Source organism: Leptodactylus fuscus, chromosome 4 (assembly GCF_031893055.1).
Source record: "Leptodactylus fuscus isolate aLepFus1 chromosome 4, aLepFus1.hap2, whole genome shotgun sequence".
Taxonomy (NCBI): Eukaryota; Metazoa; Chordata; class Amphibia; order Anura; family Leptodactylidae; genus Leptodactylus; species Leptodactylus fuscus.
Genome location: NC_134268.1, coordinates 125,095,871 through 125,123,505, shown reverse-complemented (window position 1 = coordinate 125,123,505; position 27,635 = coordinate 125,095,871). Strand labels below are relative to the sequence as shown.

The 27,635-nt window shown below is 43.9% G+C and overlaps 1 protein-coding gene across 1 annotated transcript in view; it reads right to left on the bottom strand.

Moving 5' to 3' along the window:
* Positions 1-27,635, bottom strand: part of ZNF830 (zinc finger protein 830) — a 241,606-nt gene that overhangs the window by 22,265 nt on the left and 191,706 nt on the right. Inside the window, exon 8 of the mRNA XM_075271033.1 lies at positions 9,799-9,875. Within this exon, the coding sequence (XP_075127134.1) occupies positions 9,799-9,875 (77 nt within the window). The remainder of the gene's footprint in view (positions 1-9,798; positions 9,876-27,635) is intronic.

The following is a 27,635-nucleotide window of genomic DNA, read 5'->3' as shown; positions in this document are numbered from 1 at the left end:
AAGAGTGGATTTCCCAAAGGAGTGATCCAATTTTGAAAAGTGCAACCCTCAAAGAATTTATCAGGGGTGTAGTGAGCATTAGTATCCCAAATGTGAATGCACAGTGGATGGTAAAGAGTGAATATGTAAGGGCTCGTTCACATCTGCGCCCAGCGTCTCTGCTTTCAGGTATCCGTCTCCTGCCCGAAATTGGGCAGGAGGCGAAAACAAGCAGACAATTTTCAAACCCATTCAAATGAATGGGTTTGAAAGTGCCGGGCCGTGAGCGCCTGTGAGCGTTTTGTGCTCTCCGCGGTGAAACAGTTTTTTTTAACCAGACACAAAGTCGGACACGCAGGACTTTAAAAGAAAACGGTTTTGCTGTGGAGAGCACAAAACACTCACCGGCGCTAACGGCCGTACAAGGTCTGACAGGTTTCCATCTTCTGCCTGCAGAAGACGGAAACCTAATAACGGAGACCGGACACTGGTGTGAAACCAGCGTCAGCTGTGCAGAGTGCATTGAGATCACCAAATTCCCTACTATTTCCCCAGTAGTTCCTATTATTGAGGAGGGGGATCACTTTGTGGGGTCTTTTCTGGTTTATTTTCCCTTGTAAGCTCTAAATCTGGGGTATACCCTTATATATGCTTGCAGAGCTTATACATTTCCTTCCTGCCATAGGCAGTTCTGTTTGTTGTGTCACAGCCAGTTGTTGAGTGACATTGTATAAACTATAGTTTTCTGATTTGTCTGGTGATGCAAATATATAAGGGCTTGTTGTTTGTGGGGTGAGATGTATTTTGCAATGACAACGTTTTTGCGTTCCTACAACTTACTGAATAACTTTTATTAACTCTTTCTTGGGGGATTTAAAAAACAAACAAAAAACAAACAAAAAAACAAAAAACCCATTCAAGTTTGGCATTGCGTTTTACCTTTTACATTTTTCACCATGCAGCATAATTAACATATAACCTTTATTCGGTAGGTTGGTACAATTACTTCAATACCTCATTTATATTGTTCTTTTATGCATTATTCCCGTATATACTTGAGTATAAGCCGACCCAAATATAAGTCAAGGCCCCTAATTTTACCACAAAAAACTGGGAAAACTTATTGACTCGAGTATAAGCCTAAGGGGGAAATGAAGCAGCTACTGGAAAATTTCCAAAATTAAAATGGTCAGAGTTTTTGGGTACAGTAGTTGCTGGGAAAGGGGAGGGGGTGTTTTGGTTGTCTGTCTGCCCCTTCCCTGAGCTTGAGGACTGTGTTTTTTCCCCCCATTTGGAATTCAGCCTGACTGAATATAGGGTATCTGCAGAGCTCCTATTAACCCTTTCCCGACGGAATAGGAGCACTGCAGATACCCTATATTTAGCCTGGCTATAGTCAGACTGAATTCCAAGTGTGTGTGTGTGTGGGGGGGACAGTCTCAGGGAAGGGGCAGTTAAACAACTTTTTTTTTTCCAGCTACGTCGTTTACCGTACATATTTATATAGATTTGTAGAGCGGGCGTTTTCGGACACAGGGATACCTAACATGTATGTGTTTCACAGTATTAGTTTTATACTAGCTGGTACCCGCGACTTTGTCTGCGTTGATTGTAGAAGTGGGTAAATACAGGTGCGGGTAAGGTTTTCGTATGGTGTATAAGGTATGGGATATGAAATGTAACTTTGTATCTTGTTGTTGCTGTAATTCTGAGAATACATGAGACTTTTGTGTTGAATGTAATTTGTATTTCAGCCACTATACGGTGTTCTGAGAAACTGTACATAGTGTCTTTGGGACAGAGGTATTACAAGTGAATATATTTGGATATACGAAATTGTATGATGTGTTATTTTCTGCCAGTACATGTAAGTTTTGGGCACGCTCTTGAGCAAGCAACATAAAGTCTGGCCCTGTGCATGACAGTTCAGTAACTCCATGTGCCTCTTAATAATAGCAATTAACCCCATCATGTCCCTCACATTAACCCTTGTATAAGAGTTACTGATATGTGAGAGACTTGGAGGTAATAATTAAGCATCTTCATTATTGAGGTCTTTTATTAGTACCTCCATGTCTCACATATTAGTAACCTTTATATGAGGCACACAGGGGTTAATATGAGGGACATGATGGGGTTTATTCCTATTAATGTGAGGCACACAGGGGTTAATATGAGGGACATGATGGGGTCTATTCCTATTAATGTGAGGCACATGGAGTTACTAACACTAAACTAATAACGCCAAATGCCTGACATTAATGAGAACAGTAATCCTATGTACCTGTGTGTTTTTCAGTTTCACTTTGCTAGCAGCTTCCTCTCCTCCTCGGGGAATCTTTGCAGGATGCAGACCACTATAGCAGGCACAGACCTGAGCGATTAAGCTCCACCCCCTGGGTTTCCTGCACCCCTCTCAAAGGGGAGTGTCCTTATGCCTCAGCTCTAACAGAGCACTGAAGGAAGCTTGGACTTCATTTAACTCTTGCAGGTCCTGTGCTGCTGGTGTGCCAGTGAAATATGGCAGGAGTGCCACGGGTTGCTAACCTCTGCTGTAGAGGGTAATATGAATTTTGTGGCTTGCTATGGTCCAATTTTTCTATATAATGATCCGTCACTCGGTGAAAGCTAGGTGCTCAGAAAAGGCATCTCACCGCCATAATACAGAGAACAAGATATTTCTGGCACTCAAGATGGATGTTTTTTTATGCGTTTATTGCAAGCATCCAGAGTTATACATATATAAACGTTTCGGTCCAAAAGACCTTCATCAGTTATAACTAAAAGAAAAATAGACAAACAAAAATGAATAAATGATAAAGAAAAAAGTCCAAAAATGTTAAAAAAGGAAAAACTGTATATACAAACATACAGTATAATATCATCAAAGATACAATATTGCGACCCAATAGCGAATTATGCATAAAGAGATAACTATTATTGAAATATTAGCCAATGCAAAACTTACTATTATAGAAAACATTCGCCAATGAGTACAATAGTCAATAGGATCTACATGAGTACAATGCAAAGCACTTAAAGATAGATGAATAAGGTAACACAACACATGGAATGCATTGACAATATATCAGAGACATATTCCAAAGGAGGACTAGAGGGTGGTGCCCAGCTTTCTAGTACAATGGTCATCTGTAGAGAAAGAATGGAAAATCCTATACAATCTTACCGGATGCAGCAAGGGTAGATGTATGGAAAAAGGTCCAGTGTAGAAGGTGAAATTCCAGGAGGGTGTTGGAAGGAATTTAAAGGGGAAATTGGCGCCACGAAACCGTCGGACCGGAAGTGACGTCACAATGGGCGGCGCCACCACCGGTCCAAGGGCACCCGACTAAGAATACAACAGTGCCATAGATAGAAGGCAGCAGGAGATACCCAGTATAATAAAACGCTGGCATGGGTGGAAAAAAAGTTGTGATCGGCGTGAAAACGCCAGAAAACAGGAAGAGACGCCATGCGTTCCACAGCAACAACTACAACAACAAACGAGTCTATAAATGGCAAGATTCCTCGAACTTCAGAAGACCCTACAGGAGGGGCCCCAGATACGATGGTCAATCCTCAAACTCTGGCTCAGACAGCGACCTCTCGGGCTACAGATCCAGTTCTTCCCTTTTTTTAGGTCAAATTCAGAGACCTCCAAGAAAAGGAAAACGCGGAGGGGAGGCCAATGCAGAAGGGGAAGAACAAGCTCGTATGACGACACGATCACAGGTAATGTGACCCCACTGGTGGTCAACATTTCATCTAAAAATCTCTCCCCATCCCAGCTTTCATTACTGCAGAAAGGCCTTTCCTTCTGCCCTGCCTATAAATTTGATACATTTCAACTAGAAATGGATCTTGAAAGACTCTTTAGGACTGTTCGCCTTAAAGCTCATTTTGGAGCTGATAATACCCCTATTGGGGATGACGACCGAATTCGTACCCCTATCAGTATTGATTCTGTAGGACTTAGGAACAAAAGTTCCTATATGCCCCCTCGAGGCTCCCACTCCCTTGAGGCATTTATTGAATCCGCTAAAAAAGATGTTAATGATGTCTGTACCACCATTGGGAAGGGTATATGGCACAAATCCTCGAATCTCTCTCGTGACGAGCAATCAGCTTTAAAAACTCTTATGGACGACAAAGAACTGGTGATAAAACCAGCCGATAAGGGTGGGCCTGCAGTTGTTTGGGACAGAACTGCATATATCTCTGAGATTAACACTCAACTTTCAAATGTTAATGTATACCAGAAATTATCCAGTAATCCCACACACTCCATCACTAATAAGATCAAAAATGTCATGGATAATTTCTTGTCCAGAAATATTATTGACTCTAAGACCTATGATTTCCTAATCAAAAAACACACAATTATTCCGGTTATCTACATATTGCCCAAGATTCACAAACGTCTCAATAATCCACCGGGGAGGCCCATTGTGGCCTCCACGGATTCGGTCTTATCTCCACTCTCCATTCTGTTAGAAAAGATCCTTACCCCCCTGGTGAGGAACACTAGGTCTTTTTTACTTGATACAGGTGATTTCCTTCAACACATCAAAACTTTCTCCTCTTTAGGGCCACAACACTGGCTAGTTACCTTTGATGTCAACAGTTTATATACGTCCATTGTACATCATAAGGGCATGGAAGCAGTTCGTACACTCCTAGAGTCTGCAGGCAAATCTTCTTCCACAATTGAATTCTGTATGGTTGTTTTGGAACTCATTTTGACTAACAATTACTTTCTTTTCCAGGATGACTACTACCTCCAAATCCAGGGTACCGCCATGGGGTCCAACGTGGCCCCCCCATATGCAAACGCTTATATGGCCTGGTTTGAAGATAGATTCATTTACACCAATGTCTTATTCCGGAATCATTGTCGTAGTTGGAAGCGTTACATTGACGACATTTTTTGCATATGGGAGGGCCCGTTGGACTCCTTGGAGCAATTCCACCTTTTTCTAAATTCTGTTTGGACAGAATTGCAATTTACCATCCATTCTGATACTCAAAGAATTGATTTTCTTGACACTACCGTTATCAAAAATACCAACGGTTGCCTACAGACTGACATTTACTCTAAACCCACTGATTGCAATAGCTTACTCCATTATACAAGTTATCACCCTACTGCCACCAAGAAATCACTGCCACTATCCCAATACCAAAGAGTGAGGAATATTGTTTCTGACGAAACCCTAAAAGAAAAAAGACTTGGTGAGATGAGATCTAAGTTCACTGAAAGGGGATATCCCCAACATATCACTGCTCCAGATAGACCACAGAAATCTAAATCTTCACTTGACAATAAAGATCGTATACCTTTCATTCACACACTTCATCCGTTTTCTTATAAAATACACAGAATTATCAGATCACATTGGCAATTATTACACAATGCATATCCCAATATCCCGGCCTTTTCCAAACCCTTTCTTCCTTGCTTTAGACGAGCGGACAATCTCAGAAATAAACTAGTTAGAGCTGATAGAGGCTCAGACAAGAAACTTCCCAGACAGACTTTCTTAGCCTCTCGCAGGTTTGGCACATTTCCTTGTCTGAGATGTCCTCAGTGTAATAACATTCAAAAAGGAGATACCATTTCACATCCCCATACTGGAAAAAGGATTCGGGTTCATGACTACTTTTCATGCGACACAAGTTTCGTTGTCTACTTGATTAAATGTCCATGCGGACTTGCCTATGTGGGTGAGAACACGCAACCAATCAGGGATAGAATATCTCAACATAAAAGCACCATCCGCACTAAAAATCTTGTATTACCCATCCCATTTCATTTCCACAAAGCCAAACACTCAGTTTCACAATTACGATTCCAAATTTTAGAACATGTCCCATTGGCCAGGAGGGGTGGAGATAGGGTCAGAACTCTCAAACTCCATGAAGCGCACTGGATTCACTACCTACAGACCCTTGAACCCCATGGTCTCAATCGTGATTACGATATCCGTAGTTTTTGTTGAAATGTTACTTGAATATATTACTGTCAGTATTTATTTATAACCTATGGTTTTCTCTTTTTTTCAGAATCGTTAACCCCTAGGAGGGTATGGTGCCCGGGCAATCGCCTCTACCGGATATGCAGTTAGCCATTTTTCTCCCCCCTTTTTTTTCTCCTTCTCCTTCCTTTTTCGTCCTATTTTTATTACTCCTCTCTTTTACTTTTATTTTGTTTTACCTACTCTAACACTTTTGTTTTGTTTTTGTTTTTTTTATACATTTTTCTTTTTCCCTTATTTTCCTTTGTATTCATCTACATTTACGCTATTATTCTTATTTTTGCACACTATCTCCACTATCTCTTTTTATCCATTTATTTCCTTTTTTCCTCTTTTTTCTATTCTCTATTTACTTCTGGTTTTCCATTTGCCATTTTATCTATCCCACCTTTTTTCTTTATCTACTGTTGTCTCTTTCTTTTCACTTCTTTCCCTTTGTTCTTTCTTCCTTACAGTCCTTCCAGCTTATCTTTCTTGTCATGTGTTCCACCTTGGAACGCATGATGTCTCCTGTCTCCTTTGTTCTCCATACTCTTCTGCATACTCGGCAGAAGAATTCTATCTTATCTATTCTATCTTATCTTCTTCTTTTGTCTGCTTCTTATCTTCTTCTATTGTCTGCTTCTTATCTATTCTATCTTATCTTCTTCTTTTGTCTGCTTCTTGTTCTCTCCTGTTGCCTTTATTGTACTGTTTAGAGTGTCACGGCGCCTTGCGTTCCACTGTGGAACGCATGGTGCCGACTTCCGGTTTTCGGGACTCCGAGACCGGAAGTGGTCATTTCTACGGCGTCATGCGTTCCACTGTGGAACGCATGGCGTCTCTTCCTGTTTTCTGGCGTTTTCACGCTGATCACAACTTTTTTTCCACCCATGCCAACTCACACCACTGTCCACCAATGTGTTTTATTATACTGGGTATCTCCTGCTGCCTTCTATCTATGGCACTGTTGTATTCTTAGTCGGGTGCCCTTGGACCGGTGGTGGCGCCGCCCATTGTGACGTCACTTCCGGTCCGACGGTTTCCTGGCGCCAATTTCCCCTTTAAATTCCTTCCAACACCCTCCTGGAATTTCACCTTCTACACTGGACCTTTTTCCATACATCTACCCTTGCTGCATCCGGTAAGATTGTATAGGATTTTCCATTCTTTCTCTACAGATGACCATTGTACTAGAAAGCTGGGCACCACCCTCTAGTCCTCCTTTGGAATATGTCTCTGATATATTGTCAATGCATTCCATGTGTTGTGTTACCTTATTCATCTATCTTTAAGTGCTTTGCATTGTACTCATGTAGATCCTATTGACTATTGTACTCATTGGCGAATGTTTTCTATAATAGTAAGTTTTGCATTGGCTAATATTTCAATAATAGTTATGCTATGGTCCAAAGTGTGTGAGATTGCAGATGCGAGTTTGGGTTTTGTGGGGGTCCTGGGAAAAACGTATGTGCACTATTGTGACAAAAAGTAGCATATTGCACAATCGAGTGTAGTGACTATGTTTGTGGAAAATTTCAGCCAAATCGGTGGAGCGGGTTTTGCGTGATTTAGGAACAAATATCCAAACACACAAACCCACAAACATCCAAACTCACAAACTTTCACCTTTATAATATTAATAGGATGTGTTCTAGGGAAAGGGGGGGGGTTGATTTGAATTTTTTATACTTTTTTTTTTTTACTTTAAAAAAAAAAAGAAGTTTTTTGCAATTATTAGACCCCTAGGGGGTCTTGAACCCCAAGGGGTCTGATCGCTAATGCAATGCATTGCAATGCTAATGCATTGCAATACATTGCAAAAATCGTCATTTCTTCTGCAGGCTGCATAGAGCAGCCTGCAAAAGAAAAGCACTGCAGCCGGGGAGCCTTTACAGAGGCGCTGAGGGGAATCCCCGGCAGGAGCGCTGAGGGGCAGACCTGAAGGAAGACCTCGGCAGCTGGACCTGAAGTGTGAACTGTGGCTGGCCGTCGGCAAAAGCGCTGAGGGGAATCTCCGGAAGTCTCGGCTGCCTGGATCTCCTCCAGTGCTTCTGTCGGCGGCTGGCCGCAGTTCCCCTTCAGGTCCGGCGGCCGAGGTCTTCCTTCAGGTACGCGCTCCTGCCGGCAGCCGGGAATCTCATCTTCAGCTCCAGCGGCCGGGGATCTCCCTCAGCACTTCAGGGCCGCATTTGAGAGAGTGGTCGAGCCCGCTCCCTCCTCTCTCCGGGGCATGGCGGCACCTGCCGCTTCCCCGCAGCGGAAGGTACCTCCACTGTAACTCCAGTGCTCAGGAACTCCGGTATTACCACTGTAAGAGTTACAGTGAAGGTGCCGATTACAATGGCGGCTGCTCTGGAGCAGAGCGGCGCCATTATAGCTACAGACTACTGCTACCGTAGTTACAGACCCGGCATACAGACACCGGAGTGGGTGCCGGATCCGTAGCATCGCCATGGCGATGCTGTTCATTTCAAACTACAGGAGTACTTACGGTACTTCTGCTAGAAGGCCCCGGTACTTCTGCCAGGAGCGTGGAGATGCTGCGGCCCGGCACCCGGTATTACTGTAATGACTCGAATATAAGCCGAAGCAGACTGTGCTGAAAAACTCGGCTTATACTCGAGTATATATGGTAATTCTGCAGAACAAAACCCATTCGGGGATAGAAATCAATGATTTTTGCATTGCAATTTTTGAAATGCTTAACATTATTATTTTTTGGTTGACAGCTTATTTATTTGTGGGACAACCTATGCTTTTCATTGATACTATTTTGGGGTACATATAACTTTTTGATCAATTTTTATAGCATATTTATAGCATATTTTGTAAGGTGAGATGGCAAAAAAATCATTACTTCTGGCGTTTTTTCCGTTTTCCATATTGTTTCAGTTTTATTGTACAGTTTGTTATGTACGCAGGGATACCAGATATGCATTGTTTTTAATAATTTTTTTTTTTTTTTTTTTAATTCATTTTATATAGTATAAAAGGAATTTTTGGGGCTTTATAACATTTTTTATTTTTTACTTTTTGGTTTTGGTCACACAAAGAATAAGCCCTCACATAGCTAATTCGACAGAAAAATAAAGTTATGAGTTTTGGAAGACGGGGAGGGAAAATATGAAAAAGTCACCAGCATTAACATACAAACTACATCCTGTATCCTTAAAGGGGCTCTATCAGCCAAATTATGCTGTATGAGCCCCATATATGCATATAGGCACCAGTAATCTTATTTTAAACCCTGCTCCCGGCTCTTCCACGGCTTCATCCTCAATTTCTTCTGGCTGGATTGCTTGAAATCCCGCACCTGCGTAGTAGCGCTTCCCTCCGGAGCGCTACTACGCAGGCATAGGCGCCATTTTTATCAATGGCAGTTCGCGAGTGTACTGCGCATGAGGGAAGCGCTACTACGCAGGTGCAGGATTTCAAGCAATCCAGCCGGAAGAAGACTAGGATGAAGCCGCGTAAGAGCTTGGACCAGAGGGCGTCGCTGCAAGAAAAAAGAAGAGGTAGGCGTGCCAGAAGATGACGTCAGATCGTGAATCACCACCCACCGTGCACGTTCGGGTATGATATACATATGTTTTTATAGTTTTATTTTAAAACGGGAGCGGGGTTTAAAATAAGATTACCGATGCCTGAATAGCCTTTATAAAGGCTATTTACGCATATATGGGGCTCATACAGCATAATTTTGCTGATAGAGCCCCTTTAGGGGGTTAAGGTATTTTTATGGCTGTTTCCCAAAGGAGTTAAAAAATGTAAAATTACAAGATAGTATTATCCATATACTTACATTTGTTCATCAATTTCATCAATTTGACGATCTAGTCGACCTTCCTCATCCTCTTCAGCCACAATCGCTTCAGAAACCTTTGACAGAAAATAAGTATGCTGAAGAATCAAACTTCAGGTGACAATTTTAGTGGTTGTAACATAAACCTAATTTAGATTCAGCAATTCTCATTTTAGTACAGAGAAGTTTGCATTTAATTTTACATAATAACCAGACAGAGGTGGCCACTGTATAGTGCCACCAATGATCCTAAAACATTCAATATATCACAGCAGGAAATCATAGAATTAAATGATAAAACATAACTTTTAGTTGTACTTAAAATAGTAGCCTATTTCAGGTATCCTAACAGTTATGAATATAGTGTGTTGATTCAAACAAATTCAAATATAAAAACAAAACACTCTTACCTAAAATCTCTAGTATAGGGAGAAGGGGGCGGAAAGACCTCAGTTGAAACTGTTAGTCTGGTTTAGGAGAAAAGGAATGGTGCCTTACCCTTTTCTGTACCCTATTATCCACTTAAAAATTCCTGTCTCAACAACTCTCTCTATTGGCTAGTTCACACGTGTTAGGGTGGTCGAGGAATTTGGTCAGGAAAAAATCTGCTTCAGGAATTAGGAGGCGTTTTTTTAGAGCATTTTTTTAGGCAGTTTTTGGTTTAGGTTTTTTACTCCAGCACAGTAAATTGATCTTGAAAAAAGCGCCTGGCGTTTTTTTTGCCAAAAAAACGCTAGCGGTTTTTCCGCCTCCCATTGACTTGTATTGATTTCCTGAGGCGGAATCTGTCTGAAGAAAGGTCATGTCACTTCTTTTTCCGCTAGTAGACCTCTACTGTCAGGGGGCAGATTTTGAGGCGAATTCCGCGTCAAAATCCAACCCCTCTTGCCCCGAGTGAACAAAACCTAAAGTTACCGTACTGCTTTACACTCCTTCTCCAATGTGTTTCGTGCAACCTTCACGGGGGGAAGAGGGGGGGGGGGAGATACATACAAGAAATCTAGAAGTATAAAGAGAGGGTACACTCTAAGTACATTGAAATGAAACAAACCCATCCATACAGGTTACTTAACCCTTTTCTCGCCGATGACGTCAGCTCTACGTCCTCCCAGGGTGGCACCACAGTAGCCGAGGACGTAGCTACTACGTCCTCCCTACTAATGCTGTTATCTCTGGACTGAATAAACATATCTTGATGCTTTAAGATTCATTTTAAAGATGAGAATCATCTTTAAAATGATACCAAGCACTTGATTATATAATTTATGCTTTTGGAGCAATTCAGTGTTGAAAACGCTATTTGGCATTGAGATCCAACTGCAGATCTCAATTCCCGACAGCGTTTTAACAGTGAATCGCTCGAAAACTATAAGTTCTGTCATTTTAAAGATGAGATTCTCCTCTTTTTTAGGAGGTTTTGTACATATAATTTATTGCTTGGTTTCCACTTTTAACAACTAATATACTGAACTACTACTGTTTCCACCATCTAATAGATCTGTCCCTGATATATCCATTGCAGTCTCAGGCCTTACTATAACTCCTCATATTGAATCACTGACACGTTCATGTCACCTCCACCTCAAAAACATCTCCAGAATACGCCCTTTCCTCACCAGAGATACACTAAAAACACTTATTGTCTCTCTGATTCATTCTCGCCTTGACTACTGTAACTCCTTACTAATCGGTTTTCCCCTCACTAAACTCTCCCCTCTACAATCTATTCTGAATGCAGCGGCCAGGCTCATCTATCAGGCTAGACGCTACAGCGATGCCTCGGGTCTGTGCCAGTCGCTACATTGGCTGCCTATTCATTATAGAATAAAATATAAAGTTATCACTCTCATCCACAAGGCTCTCCATAATGCTGCACCCCACCTACATTTCCTCCCTCATCTCTGTCTACCACCCAACCCGTGCTCTCCGCTCACTCAATGACCTAACACTTACATCCTCTATTATCAGAACCTCCCACGCTCATATACAAGACTTCTCCCGAGTTGCACCACTTCTCTGGAATACTCTACCCTGGACAATCAGATTAACTCCCAATTTCTACAGTTTCAAACGCAAACTAAAGACACATCTTTTCAGACAGGCCTATCACAATTTCTAACGTAAACCCTTCTGTACTATAGTTAGAATCCCCAAAATTTAACCTTCCTCTGTCCCCGCTCCCACATTACCCAACATGATATGATGTCTTTTCAGGCTAACTTTATTTGTCCAAGCTCCGTCCACAAGTTACAGGACACCACTAGTGATGGCTCAAAGTTTTGCTTGTGTAATGACAGTAACCTCTATTACAAAATTGTCTGAATACTGTATAAGCAATGCCGCCCCTGCTACCTCTTGTGTCACCCCCTCTACCTCATAGATTGTAAGCTCTTGCGAGCAGGGCCCTCAGTCCCATTGTGTGAAATGACGTTCTTTGTTATGTATCTGTCTGTATTTGAACCCTACAAATTGTACAGTGCTGCGGAATATGTTGGCGCTATATAAATAAAATTTATTATTATTATTTGCATTTTTTTCATAAAACATTAACTTTAAATCAAAATTGCCTGAGGGTGCCTGTTCATATACACTCACCGGCCACTTTATTAGGTACACCTGTCCAACTGCTCGTTAACACTTAATTTCTAATCAGCCAATCACATGGCGGCAACTCAGTGCATTTAGGCATGTAGACATGGTCAAGACAATCTCCTGCAGTTCAAACCGAGCATCAGTATGGGGAAGAAAGGTGATTTGAGTGCCTTTGAACGTGGCATGGTTGTTGGTGCCAGAAGGGCTGGTCTGAGTATTTCAGAAACTGCTGATCTACTGGGATTTTCACGCACAACCATCTCTAGGGTTTACAGAGAATGGTCCGAAAAAGAAGAAACATCCAGTGAGCGGCAGTTCTGTGGGCGGAAATGCGTTGTTGATGCCAGAGGTCAGAGGAGAATGGCCAGACTGGTTCGAGCTGATAGAAAGGCAACAGTGACTCAAATAGCCACCCGTTATAACCAAGGTAGCCAGAAGAGCATCTCTCAAAATCCGCCCCCGTGTGAACGAGCCCTAAGATTTCCTCTAATTGTTTATAATGTCTGTGCACATATAGTAACTTCTGACGATGGACAAGTTTTGCTAGAAATATATTTAGTGTATCCAGCAAGCTCTGGATGCATTTGCTAGCCTTAAAGGGATTCTACCATTAAACTACTTTTTTTTCTAATTTACACGTCGGAATAGCCTTAAGAAAGGCTATTCATCTCCTACCTTTAGACGTGGTCTCCGCCGCGCCGTTCTGTAGAAATACCAGTTTTAACCGGTATGCAAATGAGCTCTCCGCAGCAATGAGGGCAGGCCCCAGCGCTGAAAGGCCGAAGAGCGCATCCCCATTGCTGCCCAGAGCTCTTTCCTGCGCCGCCTCCTTCTTCTGCAGCAACTCCACCTCTTCTGGCTTCTCTTGCAGTTCTATAGAGGAGCATAGAGAAGCCACCCCAAAATGGCCGCTGGCCGGCTCCTGTATTGAACTGCAAGAGCGGTTACCCCAAAATGGCCGCTGGCCGGCTCCTGTATTGAACTGCAAGAGCGGCTACCCCAAAATGGCCGCTGGCCGGCTCCTGTATTGAACTGCAAGAGCGGTTACCCCAAAATGGCCACCGCTGTTGCAGTTCAATACAGGAGCCGGCTGCCGGCCATTTTTGGGTAGCAGCGCTTGCAGTTCAATACAGGAGCCAGCCGGCGGCCATTTTGGGGTAGCCGCTCTTGCAGTTCAATACAGGAGCCGGCCAGCGGCCATTTTGGGGTGGCCTCTCTATGCTCCTCTATAGAACTACAAGAGCAAGAGAAGCCAGAAGAGGCGGAGTTGCTGCAGAAGAAGGAGGCGGCGCAGGAAAGAGCTCTGGGCAGCAATGGGGACGCGCTCATCGGCCTTTCAGCGCTGGGGCCCGCCCTCATTGCTGTGGAGAGCTCATTTGCATACCGGTTAAAACTGGTATTTCTACAGAACGGCGCGGCGGAGACCACGTCTAAAGGTAGGAGATGAATAGCCTTTCTTAAGGCTATTCCGACGTGTAAATTAGAAAAAAAAGTAGTTTAATGGTAGAATCCCTTTAAGGCTAGCAAATGCATCCAGAGCTTGCTGGATACACTAAATATATTTCTAGCAAAACTTGTCCATCGTCAGAAGTTACTATATGTGCACAGACATTATAAACAATTAGAGGAAATCTTAGGGCTCGTTCACACGGGGGCGGATTTTAACACAAAGAGTGACGCGGGAGCCGCGTCACTCTCCGGTCAAAACCTGCCTGCCACAACCATCGCGGTCGCGGTTTTCCCCTCCGCAGCCAGCTCAAATGAATGAGCCAACACCGGAGGATGCTGCCGCTAGGCGGAAGCCGCGGCTCAGTGCGCAGCGGATTCCGCCTGAAGAAAGGTCATGTCACTTCTTTTTTTCTGCTAGCAGAAATTTTTTTAAAAAAGCAATCTACATAGACCACTATTGTAAAGGGGCGGATTTTGAAGTGAAATACGCTGTCAAAATCCACCCCTTTGTTCACGTGTGAACTAGCCCTTAAAGAGGAAAATGGGAGAAGAATGTAACAGATGGCAGGTTTTTCACCGATATCCAAAATGAGATACACACAATGCTTATGGACACACACACAAATGACATAAAAAATACACCAGTGCAAAACTGGACAATTCTTATGGTGCCACTACATAAAGCCGGGTACTCCTGAAAGTATATATGTGTGTATATATATATATATATATATATATATATATATATATATATATATATATATATATATATCTCCTACTAATATTATAAATGAAAGTTTGTGTGTTTGGATGTTTGTTCCTTAACCACGCAAAAATGGCTGAACGGATTTGGATGAAATTCGGCACATCGATTGTAACCTCGATTAAAATATAGGCTACCTTTTATCCCGGTAAATGACATGGCTTCACGACTGTTCTGAATTTTTGTTCACATACAATATTACACTGCACTTATCTCACCTTCTGAGAAAGCCAGGTCTGTTATCTCGTGTGTAAAAACACTAACCCTCAGTGTTCATGCATTTGCATATTATCTGATCTGCTTCAGGCACTGCTGACACACTGACATGTGCAAACACCTTTAATCCAAATTGGCAGTTTGCCAATTTTCAACATGCCTGGAAAAAGAAAATCTAATTTGTTGCAAACAACGACAGTTATGAAGGAACCCAGAAGTCAACAGAGTTCTCCTCAATGGGAGCTGAGGGGGATCATCGACGCCAACAACACATGCATTAAATGATGTCCCAGCGAGCTGCTGAGATACCGGAACAATCACGGGCACAGCTCCAGGAATGAGTTCAGCGGCAGGCCAGCTTGACAGCTGCCAAAATGCTGGAGCAGGCGAATCATCAATGCCAACAACACACTCATTATATGATGTTCCAGCGAGCCGCTGTGATGTTGGAACAATCACAGGCACAGTGCAAGAAACACGTTCAGCGGCAGGTCAGATTAAGAGCTGCCAAAACGCTGCAGCATGCAGATCATCAACACCAACAACACGCTCATTATATGGTGTCCCAGCGAGCTGCTGAGATACCGCAACAATCACGGGCACAGCGTGAGGAACGAGTTCAGCAGCAGGCCAGCTTGACAGCTGTTGAAACGCCAGAGCAGGCGGATCATCAATGGCAGCAATTTGCTGAATATAGGCGAATCATTGATGCCAACAACCCGCAGATGAAGTCGCGGGCAGAGGCTAATATATATATTTTGTGAGGGTGTGAACCTAGAGGGCGCTATAGAGCGAGCCAAAACAGGGTTAAAAAGGACCTGGACCACACCCATACCAGAGAGAAAGGGGCTCAACTCCAGAGGGAGTGCACAAAGCAGGAGAGTGCTGCTGGTGACCTGCAGGAGCAGGTGCACTGTGGACCAGTTGGAGACAGACAGGAGATCTGTCCCAAGAGGACTGGATTCCAGAAAGGACTTGGTTAAGCTCAGTGTGAGCTAGACTGGTGAGAAGAAACCTCAGCAAAGTATCTTGCCCTCAGTAGTTTAGACGGTTCAAGAAGTGAGGTATTATCCTGTGTGTGGGCTAGGTTTTTGTTATTTTTGTTCTTGTTATAAGCTGAATAAAGCCACTTATTTTGGTTTGCATTACCTGATCTGCTGTTTATCTGGCACCCAGCGCCACCAACACCTCTGTAAATCTAGGAAAACCGCTTACCTTTGCTGCTAAACTACCCCCAATGGTCACAATATACACACACACAAATAACCTCCTGATTTAGCTGATCGCTGATGACCATTACTGTTGATTGATTAAATTCTCCTAACATTCCTCCTGATCATCCCAACAAGATAATCCTTTAATAGTCCCACAGTGGGGAAATTTCAGTATGTTACAGCAGCATAGGGATACTGTACAGATACAGGATAATACACAGTAATATATTATGGAAGTAGACACACACACCTTGTTTCCCCGAAAATAAGACATGTTCTTATAATTAATTATCTAACGAAATATATGACCTTTCTTATTTTCGGGGGATGTTTTATGCAGCGGCTGGAGCGGGGAACAATCGGCAAACAAAGCGGGGAACAATTAGCGGAGTGCCGGCATGACTGCCGGTTGTATGTGATCCAGAAGGTGAAGGGGGGTGTCTTATTTTCGGGGAAACAGGGTAAGCTGAGAAGAGAAGATATACTAGGGGTCCACAGCAGCTAAGGAACAGAAGAAGAAAGATAATCAAAATCATTATTTTTCTGAATGGAGTGATCTTCACTTGGTCTGATGTAGATGATTTATGGATTGTATCCAAACAACTGATAGGCTACGTGCACACTCGGGAAAAAATTAGTAGAAAGAATATGTTGACAGTAAACACTTTATTTGGAATTTGATGACGCGTTTCGAAGTATTGAAGTCATACAAATGGCTTCACCCCTTCATCAGATCTATAAAAAAGAGAAAGAAAAAACAAAAAACAACACTACTTTTAGTGTTGTTTTTTGTTTTTGTTTTTTCTTTCTCTTTTTTATAGATCTGATGAAGGGGTGAAGCCATTTGTATGACTTCAATACTTCGAAACGCGTCATCAAATTCCAAATAAAGTGTTTACTGTCAACATATTCTTTCTACTAATTTTTTCCCGAGTGTGCGCGTAGCCTATCAGTTGTTTGGATACAATCCATAAATCATATAAAAATCAAATAAAAAAAATTGCCTAAATTAATTTACCTTCTCTATTTAACATTTTGTATCAATTTCTGTATGGGTAAGTATTTCTATAACAGACGTGTGTCTATTTGTACAGTTAAACAGAAATAATAATACAATTAGCGGCTTCCTAGTTCACATAAAAATTGTGACTGTTTTTAAAAAGACATAGAATGAATAATAGATTAATTTACTTCCTAAACCATTAATATTAATCTCTGTATAAATCAGTGCTTCTATAATTTAGATATATAATAAGCTGCTGAGTTGATCAGAAGTAACCCAACCGGCAGCTTGAACAGTTAACATAATAAATAATTAAGTGCAGCTGTTTCAGAGAAGAAAACAAGATAAAAACATCCAAAGTTTAAAAATTGTATGTAGCAAAGGCAAAAACAGGGATCCTTATCTTTTCTTAACGAGCTGAAAATAGCATGCAGTGTCTTCTGCACGCTACGCAGCTACTTTTTAGATAGAAAAAAAGCCGTGCATTTTTCGCGGGCTTTGTGCGTAGTCTCGATGCTAGACTGAGGTCTACATTAGTGCGCAAGCGCCTGCGGCTGCTGTATGTCAGGCGGCTGTACAAATTATTCGGGCTGCTATGGGAGCTAGGAGCATGCGCAGTCTATACCTCCACGCGCAGAAGAGTTCCGAGCGAATAGAGGTAAACATTCGGGATGTACGGGGGCCGCGCATGCGTTCTAAACTACGTCCCCATCTTATTACTAGGATTGAAAATTTTTAGAAAGCCGTAAATCTCTACAAGGATACACAGAGTTAGCAAATAAGAGTCCCTGCAATTGTAAACGCTGGACTATAAATGTGGATGGATAAAAAATTGTTAGTTCTATAGTGCTGTAATAGACATAAAAAAGAATATATATGTATATGTATCATGTATTAAAATGGACCTATAAATAAATAATTACAACACACAAAAAAATCTTAAAAATATGGTTAGAAAAATGTGAATGTAAAACCAATTCTATAAGTAAATGTGCCTATATGAATTTATGTTAATGAATTGAGACGGATGTTTATTGGATCTCATTGTAATGGACTACTAAATTAGGTTTGGGGACAGATGGGAGGGGGGGACAAAGTAGGGAGACTAGGGAAGGACAACAGTGGAATTGTAAAGGGCAGGGGCGGATCCAGGGCCGGGCGAGCCGGGCAACCGCTCGGGGCCCCGCGCCATACGAGGCACGACACAGGCTGGACAGGCCTCAGCCAAGCACACGCTGGAGCCGGCCTTCATGAGACCCGGGCCCGAGCCGGCCCTGAAGCGCCCTGCACCCTCCCTCCTCCACCTCCGAGCAGCCCGAGGCCCTGCGGCATCAGACACTGACAGTGACAGACAGTCAGCTCATCAGCGCTGGCTACAGATGCCCACCGTCCGCCCGCTCCAAGTATCTGATGCGCAGAGATACCTAGAGAGGGGGGAGGTGGTACAGGGGGAGTACAATGATCGGGGCCCCCTGTTGGTGGAATACTTTCCACCAACAGGGGGCCCTGAAGCTGCAGCAATGGCTGACACACAGGAGCTGCAGCTCTGGCTCCTGTCAGCGCTTCAGAACGCTCCCTCTCTCCCCCCTCCCTTTCTCTGCCTGTCCTCTGCCCACCAATGAGAGTCCTGAGGAGAGCCCAGGAGGCGGGGCTTATCCCTGCCGAGCTCCTGCCGTCCTGCAAGAGAAGAAGAGGAAGAAGAAAGGAAGAAGGAAAATGAAACTGAAGAAAGAAAACAGGTCCACAGGTACATTCTGGGGTTACTTTACTTATTAATATCAGGCATTTGGGGTGATTACTTTTGTTTTAGTAACTCCATGTGCCTCATATTAATAGCAGTTAACCCTATCATGTCCCTCACATTAACCCCTGTGTGCCTCACCATAAGAGTTACTGATATGTGAGACCAGTGGCGTAACTAGGAATGGCGGGGCCCCGTGGCAAACTTTTGACATGGGGCCCACCCCCCGACACTGAAGATCTCGACCGAGTCCCTCCTACGCATCCCTGCACACAGTATTATACCCAATAGTGGCCCCTGCACACAGTATTATTCCCCATAGTGGCCCCTGCACACAGTATTATCCCCCATAGTGGCCCCTGCACACAGTATTATGTCCCATAGTGGCCACTGCACACAGTATTATTTCCCTTAGTGGCCCCTGCACACCGTATTATACCCAATAGTGGCCACTGCACACAGTATTATGTCCCTTAGTGGCCCCTACAGGACTAAATACTGTCAAATCACCGCTGACCGCTATACCAGGACAAATTGTGGATAAAAAAATCTGGTCATGTGCATTACAATTTAGTAACTCCATGTGCCTCATATTAATAGAAGTCAACCCCATTATGTCCCTCACATTAACCTTTGTGTACGTCACCATAAGAGTTACTGATATGTGAGAGACATGGAGGTAATAATAAAGTATCTTCATTACTATTACCTCCATATGTCTCACATATCAGTAACTCTTATGGTGAGGCACACAGGGGTTAATGTGAGGGACATGATGGGGTTAACTGCTATTAATGAGGCACATGGAGTTACTAAAACACAAGTAATCACCCCAAATGCCTGATATTAATAAGTAACCCCAGTATGTACCTGTGTATCTTCAGTTTCATTTTCCTGGAGCAGCTTCTTCCTCTTCTTCTCTTGCAGGACGGCAGGAGCTCAGCAGGGATAAGCCCCGCCTCCTCCTCTCATTGGTGGGCAGAGGACAGGCAGAGAAAGGGAGGGGGGAGAGAGGGGGAACGTCCTGAAGCACTGACAGGAGCCAGAGCTGCAGCTCCTGTGTGTCAGCCGTTGCTGCAGCTTCGGGTCCCCCTGTTGGTGGAAAGTATTCCACCAACAGGGGGCCCCGATCATTATACTCGGGGTCCGAAAAGACCTCCGAGAATAATGATAGCAGCAGTAACGGCTGTCACCGGGCCACTGATGTCCCGGGCCCTGTGACAGCTGCCTCTGCTGCTATGGTGGTAGTTACGCCACTGTGTGAGACATATGGAGGTAATAATAATGAAGATACTTTATTATTACCTCCATGTCTCTCACATATCAGTAACTCTTATGTGAGGTACACAAGGGTTAATGTGAGGGACATGATGGGGTTAACTGCTATTAATATGAGGCACATGGAGTTACTAAATTGTAATGCACATGACCAGATTTTTTATCCACAATTGTCCTGGTATAGCGGTCAGCGGGTGACGTGACAGTATTTAGTCCTGTAGGGGCCACTATGGGACATAATACTGTGTGCAGGGGCCACTATTGGGTATAATACGGTGTGCAGGGGCCACTATTGGGTATAATACTGTGTGCAGGAACCACTATGGGACATAATACTGTGTGCAGGGGCCACTATGGGGTATAATACGGTGTGCAGGGGCCACTATGGGACATAATACTGTGTGAAGGGGCCACTATGGGGCATAATACTGTGTGCAGGGGCCACTATGGGACATAATAGAGCGCGCAGGAATGCGTAGGAGGGACTCGGTCGACATCTTCGGTGTCGGGGGGGCCCCATGTCAAAAGTTCGCCACGGGGCCCCGCCATTCCTAGTTACGCCACTGTGTGGATCGCTCACTAAATAACAGGGAATCCGATTCGATTCCCTGATAGTGAGCGGATCGTTGCTGTGCTTTCAGTTCTATGCACAGACATAGAACTGAAAGCTGTCAGTGTAGCCAGGCCGACGCAGGCGCAATGACGTCATCGCTCCAGTCCTGCAGTGCAGTCTGAAGGAGGAGGACGCTCGGCTGTGGCCTGTGGCTCTTCACATGGGTAAGTCAGTGTATGACAGTATGATGTGTTTGTTGTACTGAGGACTGGAGTATATAATACAGTGGGGGTACTGAGGAGTATATAATACAGTAAAGGGGTACTGAGGAGTATATAATACAGTGAGGGGGTACTGAGGTGCATATAATACAGTTGGGGGGGGGGTACTGAGGTGGATATAATACAGTGGGGGGGGTACCGTACTGAGGAGTATATAATACAGTGGGGGGTACTGAGGAGCATATAATACAGTAAAGGGGTACTGAGGAGTATATAATACAGTGGGGGGTACTGAGGTGCATATAATACAGTGGGGTGGGGGTAAAAAAAAAGCCTCAAAAACGCATTTTTAGGGCTAATTTTTTCAAAAAATCCTGGGGGAGGACCCCAAATCCCCCGTTGCCCTGCGGGGGTATTCCATACCCCCCAGTAACTAGGGCCCCGCAAAAGTCAATTGCCCAGGGCCCCGCAAAGCCTGGATCCGCCACTGGTAGAGGTTAATTGATCTAATGTGTAACTAGTTCTTTGGCTTCATTTAAACCTCTCGGAGAGAGGATATTTAATGTATAGATCCAAAACATTTCACGTCTTTTAAGTTTTTCAAAACGGTTAAATGTGGATGCTGGGATTTGTTCTATTGGAGACACTTGAAAATGTTTGAAATTACAACTGTGGACTTCTGATGAATGTTTGGATAAACTATGTTTTTGATAGCCCTTCAAAACATTGTGCCTATGGCCAATAATTCTGTTTCTTAGTGGCTGAATGGTACACCCTATGTACTGTAGTCCACAATCACATGTGATAAGATATATTACAAAGTCTGTATCGCAAGACAATTGTTGTTTAATGAAATATTTTTCCCCTGTACTTTTACTTATAAAGCTGACATTATTATGACAGATGGATGCGCAACACTTACAGCGGATCTTTCCGCATTTGTATACTCCTTTTTTGGAGCCACCATTGTTGGTTGATGGTGTGGCAGTAGGCGTTTTATTTTTTGGTGCACACAGTTTGCTTGGGGCAAGGATATTTTTTATAGTTCTTGCTCTACGGTATGTTAGAGTCGGTTGTTTGGGAAGTATTTTTCCCAAAACAGGGTCATTTAGTATATACCAGTGTTTTCTCATGTTTTTGATTTTACTATGTGATCTATTGTAAGTGGTAAGGTAATTCATTTGCCACTGTTCAGATTTTTCCTGATGGTTTTTCACTCTAGGAGCCAGGCATTCGGTTTGAGTTAAGTTTTTAGCCTTAGCCTGGGCACCACTTATTATTTCTCGGGGGTATCTTTCTAAAAAAAATTTCACCATAAATTAGCTTTGGACTTCAAAATCTCTATTCGAAGAACAATTTCTTCTCAATCGTTTAAATTGAGAGAAGGGAACATTGGATTTCCATTTATGGTAGTGGACGCAGTAGAAGTCTAATAAATTGATACCATCTAGTTTTTTTAAAAAAAGTCTTAGTTGTAATCTTATTATCATGGGAGCTTAGGACTAGGTCCAAATACTCAATCTGTATCTCTGAGATATTACTTGTGTGTAGAAAGACCCCAATCATTTAAATTCAAATGAGCGATAAATTCAGATAGGGATTCAGGTGTATTGTTCCATATCAGAAGTAGATCATCTATATCAGGCATGTCAAACATGCGGCCCTTTACAGGCATATCTGCGGCCCGCACAAAAGTCTCAAACTTTGTCTCTAAACTTTAGAGACAAAGTTTGAGACTTTTGTGCGGGCCGCAGATGTACAAAACTCCCGATCAGCACTTGGAAAGTGAGCGGTGGATCTCTCACCCTTCGCAGAGAGCAGGTCTCCCTGCCTGCTCTCTGCCCCCTCCACTACACACCCCTCCTCCCCACACGCCGGGTGACGTGGCCACGTAATCAGGCCCGCACCCGACGTGTGCCTGCGTCCTACGCGGTCTCACAGAAGAAATTGTGATTTTTCAAGTATTTAACCCCCCTCCTATTAACCCCCAAGTGCAAGAATTGCAAGTGGGTGGGAAAAAACAGTCCTCAGGCCCAAGGAAGGGCCAGACATCCAGAAGCCCCCCTTTAATTTGATTAATTTTTGTTAATTAAGGAAGGGGAGTCTTTCAGGTAGGATGGAAGGTTCTGAACATACGGTTGCAGGTGATGGTCAGTATATTCCGATAATCGACTAGTTAGGGAGTCTATACCCGATATGATCGGGCGTTCAGAGGGATTATTTTCATTTTTATGCACTTTGGGCAAATGATAAAATAATGCCATCCTAGGTGATGGTACTGTTAAATTTTTTTTCTTTTTTGCGAGGATAATTGTATTACTATTTCTGTTTAACTGTACAAATAGACACACATGTCACATAGAAATACTTACCCATACAGAAATTGTACAATACGTTAGAGAAGGTAAATTAATTTAGGCTATTTTTTTTTTACATTTCAGTTTTCATGTACATGTTTTTTAGTGTTTTTTTTCCCCCTTTCTCTTTTTTACAGATCTGATGAAGGGGTGAAGCCATTTGTATGACTTCAATACTTCGAAACGCGTCATCAAATTCCAAATAAATAAAGTGTTTTTCCTGAGTGAGCGCGTAAGCCTATCAGTTATTGGATACAATCCATAAGTCAGTTTGGTCGACCTGGAGTCGCATATTGGATACGCTGTCACACATTACTCGGTTATTCACAAGCACAATTGTGCATACGTGCCGTGAACCCGTTGGTTACCTACACCTATATCTATATCCTAGAGAAGCGCGGTTACCCTTGAATTTTTTTTTTCCTCCATTTTTTGGTCTGATGTAGATTATACAGCCTGATCGCGGTTGGAAGGGAAGACTTGCGATAGCGCTCCTTCTCACACTTGGGGTGAAGCAGGCGGTCACTTACAGTGCCACTAAGTGACATCAAGGTTTCATACATGGGGGGTGGGATTTGTTCTCCCGCATGGAGCTCACCACTGACAGTGTCCATTTGTCACCCACCACCTGTACTGGGTCCAGAGGGCTCCCCAGCCTCCCCAGCTCCCTCAGCCTGTCAAGTCCATTTCTGTCCCTGGTTGATATACTGCTCCCCCAGCAGGCCACACCGAAAAAGATGGCTGAAGCAACCAGAGAGTTGAAAAAGGCCCTAAAAAGTGGCCCCTGGACTGCTCAGGAGGCTGAGCAGGTAGAACCTGCTGTGACCCTTTCTGTGTAGCGCCTCCAGGTGATCAGCCCAGTCTAATTTATTATTGAGGCGCACACCCAGATACTTATAGGTGCTGACTATCTCAATGCATGTCCCTTGGATTTCCACCGGTGTTGGAGCACTTGTCCGTTTACTAAAGTCCACCACCATCTCCTTGGTCTTCCCAGCATTAATCCTGAGGTGGTTCTGCTGGCACCATTCAACAAAGTCCCGGTTTAAGTCTCTGTATTCCCTATCGTCACCATCAGTTATAAGGCCTACTATAGCAGAGTCATCGGAGTACTTCTGTAAGTAACAGCTGGATGAGTTGCGCCTAAAGTCAGCAATGTACAGTGTGAAGAGAAATTTGGGCAAGAACAGTACCTTGTGGTGCCCCCGTACTACAGATCACAGAGTCAGACACACAGTCCTGGGCTCTCACATACTGGGGGCGGTTTGTCAGGTAGTCTAGTATCCATTTGAACAGGTGCTGGATACGCACTACGTGTTCCTTCCTACATTTATAGGTCATTTTGTACATAACTCCTACAATTTATGAACTGTCTCAAGTCATAGACCTTCCCAGTCACCTTTGAGGTAAAAACTCTTCCCCTCTGAATGAAGGGTGTAGGTTATGTAGCCACTACACCTATAACACCCTAGAGCTAGGCTATCTAGCCATCTACTTGTTTTCTGTCTTGTGTAGTGGCTATGCACAAACCTGTCCCTGAGAGATCTTCTTTGTTTGTATGTAATTGTTTGGTTTAGGAGAACAGCTGTGCTCAGAAAACAAAAGTGTAGATTCGAGGGAGTGGTCTGGATGTACTATGACCTTTTTAGGTTGTGAAAAGTCACAAACGCTATGGAAGCATCAAATGGTAATACAATCGGAAGCTGCAGGACCTCTGGACCTTTGAATATTATTTCTGTATCTCATAGGTATATGGCCAAATGGTCGGAGGCCCTAAATAGACAGATCTCGTGCTGCTAAATCCTCTACCTGTATTTCGTTTCGTGAGACCCAATACAAGTTACTTATGTACTGGTACCATACTCCTGCCCTTCTCCACTCCCTTAATCCCAGCATTTACCCCCTGTGTTGGCGTTGCCAGGTGGATATAGGCATGTTATGATATGTTTTTTGGAACTGTGCGCATATCCGTCCTTTTTGGTTAGAGATCTAATCCCTTTGTGATGCTCTTTTTATTCAGGGTGTCCCGCTAGACCCACTTACTTACCTGCTTGAACATCCCCTAGACACCTAGGTAAACAGACCTCCAAATAATTTTTTGTATATTTGCACTGTGGCTAAGACGCTTATAGCACTCCATTGGAGGAGGGCTCCCCCATCCCCCCCCCTTCTGGTGCGGATCTTGTTGCCAGGGTGAAAGATGTCCGCAGTATGGAGTATTTGACGGCTTCCCTTAACCATACTATGGATGCTTTCCAGGCTGTCTGGTCATCCTGGGACTCCTATTGTATTCTGTGTCTTCCCAGGCAACCGAGTCTACCGGGAACATCAAGATCAGGGGCCCCAGCAAAAATACTATGTCCTGCCACCAGTTTAAAGGGGCTCTATCACTAGATTTTCGTTATTAAAATGCTATTCAGGTCCTGCTAATCGTTTGTTTAAAGACCCCCCCCCCCCCCCGTTTTAATGAATTACCTTTTCAACGTATATGTAAATGAGCCGTCCGTGCACCGTGAGCGTTCCCATTCACCCCTTACGTCATACTCTGTTCACGCCCTTCTCTGTGGTTCTTGTATGCAAGTCCCTCCTCCTGTTTTCGATTCACAGCCTCACAACGGTCTCTTTCCTGCTAGTGGTACAGAATTTGTGTTGATGTCACTACTGCTCTGTGATTGGCTAGTCCCTGTGATGATGTCACTACTGCTCTGTGATTGGCTAGTCCCTGTGATGATGTCACTACAAGGTCCTTCTAAGTAGTGATCTATACACTGCAGGGGCTGCAGCTCCCTTTTCTATCATACCATCCTGGGAGACCGATTTGGTGACTGGCCTTTCTGCTGCTGATTGGACGGCTGTTTTCTCCTCTCACACAAGCTGCCCATACCTTGTGGTGCTCAGGAGAAAAATTTCAAACTGCTGACCCGATGGTATCGATGCCCTACCCTCCTTCATAAAATTTAGCCCACGGTCCCTGACCGATATTGGCGCTGTGATATCGCAGAGGGTTCCCTCCTGCACAGTGGGAATGCGGACGCAGATGAGCTGAATACATAGGCAATTAAAGCAGGAGCTGTGAGCTCAGCTCCTGCTTTAACGCTGCGGCCCGGCTTGCGTGTGTAGGCGCGATGTGATGACGTCATCGCGCCTACAACTATGTGAATGGAGTGAGAGAGCGGAGAGAGGAGCGGCGGGGGAGCAATGGAAGGTGAGTGTACGTGTTTGTTTTGTATTAAATATTAAGGTGGAACATAATGAAGGGGGCCCATGAAACTGGGGGGCAAATGAAGGGGAGGGGGGGAACGGCATGACACTGGGGAAGATGAAGGGGGTGGGGAGAGAACGGCATGACACTGGGGCAGAGACGGGGGGACATGAAACTGGGCAGATGAAGGGGGGGAGAACGGCATGAAACTGGACACAGAGATGGAGGGGGCCCAATGAAACTGGGGGGCAAATGAAGGGGAGGGGGTACGGCATGACACTGGGGCAGTTGGGGGGGGTGGAACAGCATGACACTGGGGCAGAGACAGGGGACATGAAACTGTGGGCAGATGAAGGGGGAGAACGGCATGAAACTGGGGACAGAGATGGAGGGGGGACATGAAACTGGGGACAGAGATGGAGGGGGGACATGAAACTGGGGGCAGAGGAAGGGTGTATAAGAAACTGGGGGAGAGATGGGGGGGCATATAATTTATGGGTGACTGTAGGAGGATTATTCTGTGTGGGAGCACATGATAAATGAATGAGGATGGGCCAACATAAAAGTGGGTGGAGCTCACATTTTACCCCTCTTTCTACTCTTCAGAAGTTGGGAGGTATGGCGTTGGTGGACACCACAATCCTGCGTGACGTCACTCGCTTCATCTGCGACGCACAGTGTCTTGACTCCCCCGCCTCCTTTACAAGGGGGACCACTGCGGCTCTGTCGCCCAAAGGCCCATAAAAACCTGGAGCCGGCCCTGCATTTACTTATACGTTTAAAAGGTAATTCATTAAAACGGCGGGGGGAGCCTTTTAACAAACGATTAGCAGGACCTGAATAGCCTTTTTAAAGGCTATTCAGGCATATGTTTACCTAAAATAGCAAAAATCCAGTGATAGAGCTTCTTTAAACATCCTCTTAAGACCCATTTTCATAGACAATCTTCACTCGCAAAAATATCTTTCCCCAATAAATCTCTCTCAAAGTTTGCAACTTCTGATTAGTTCTACCATAATCTACACAACCTCCCCCTGCCTACTTTCTAAATTACATAGTCCAGCAAAAATGTAAAGTTATGATCTGTTTCCCCGTTTTTGGAAACAGAACACCACTACTACTACCCTCTATCATACTTACCTCTCCTCCTTTCAGACTTCCTCCTACGGGAAAGGCTCCTCCTCCTTCTGTGAGGTCTGTCCGCACTGTAACCGACACTCCAGGTCTATCATGCAAGTGTGGGAGCCT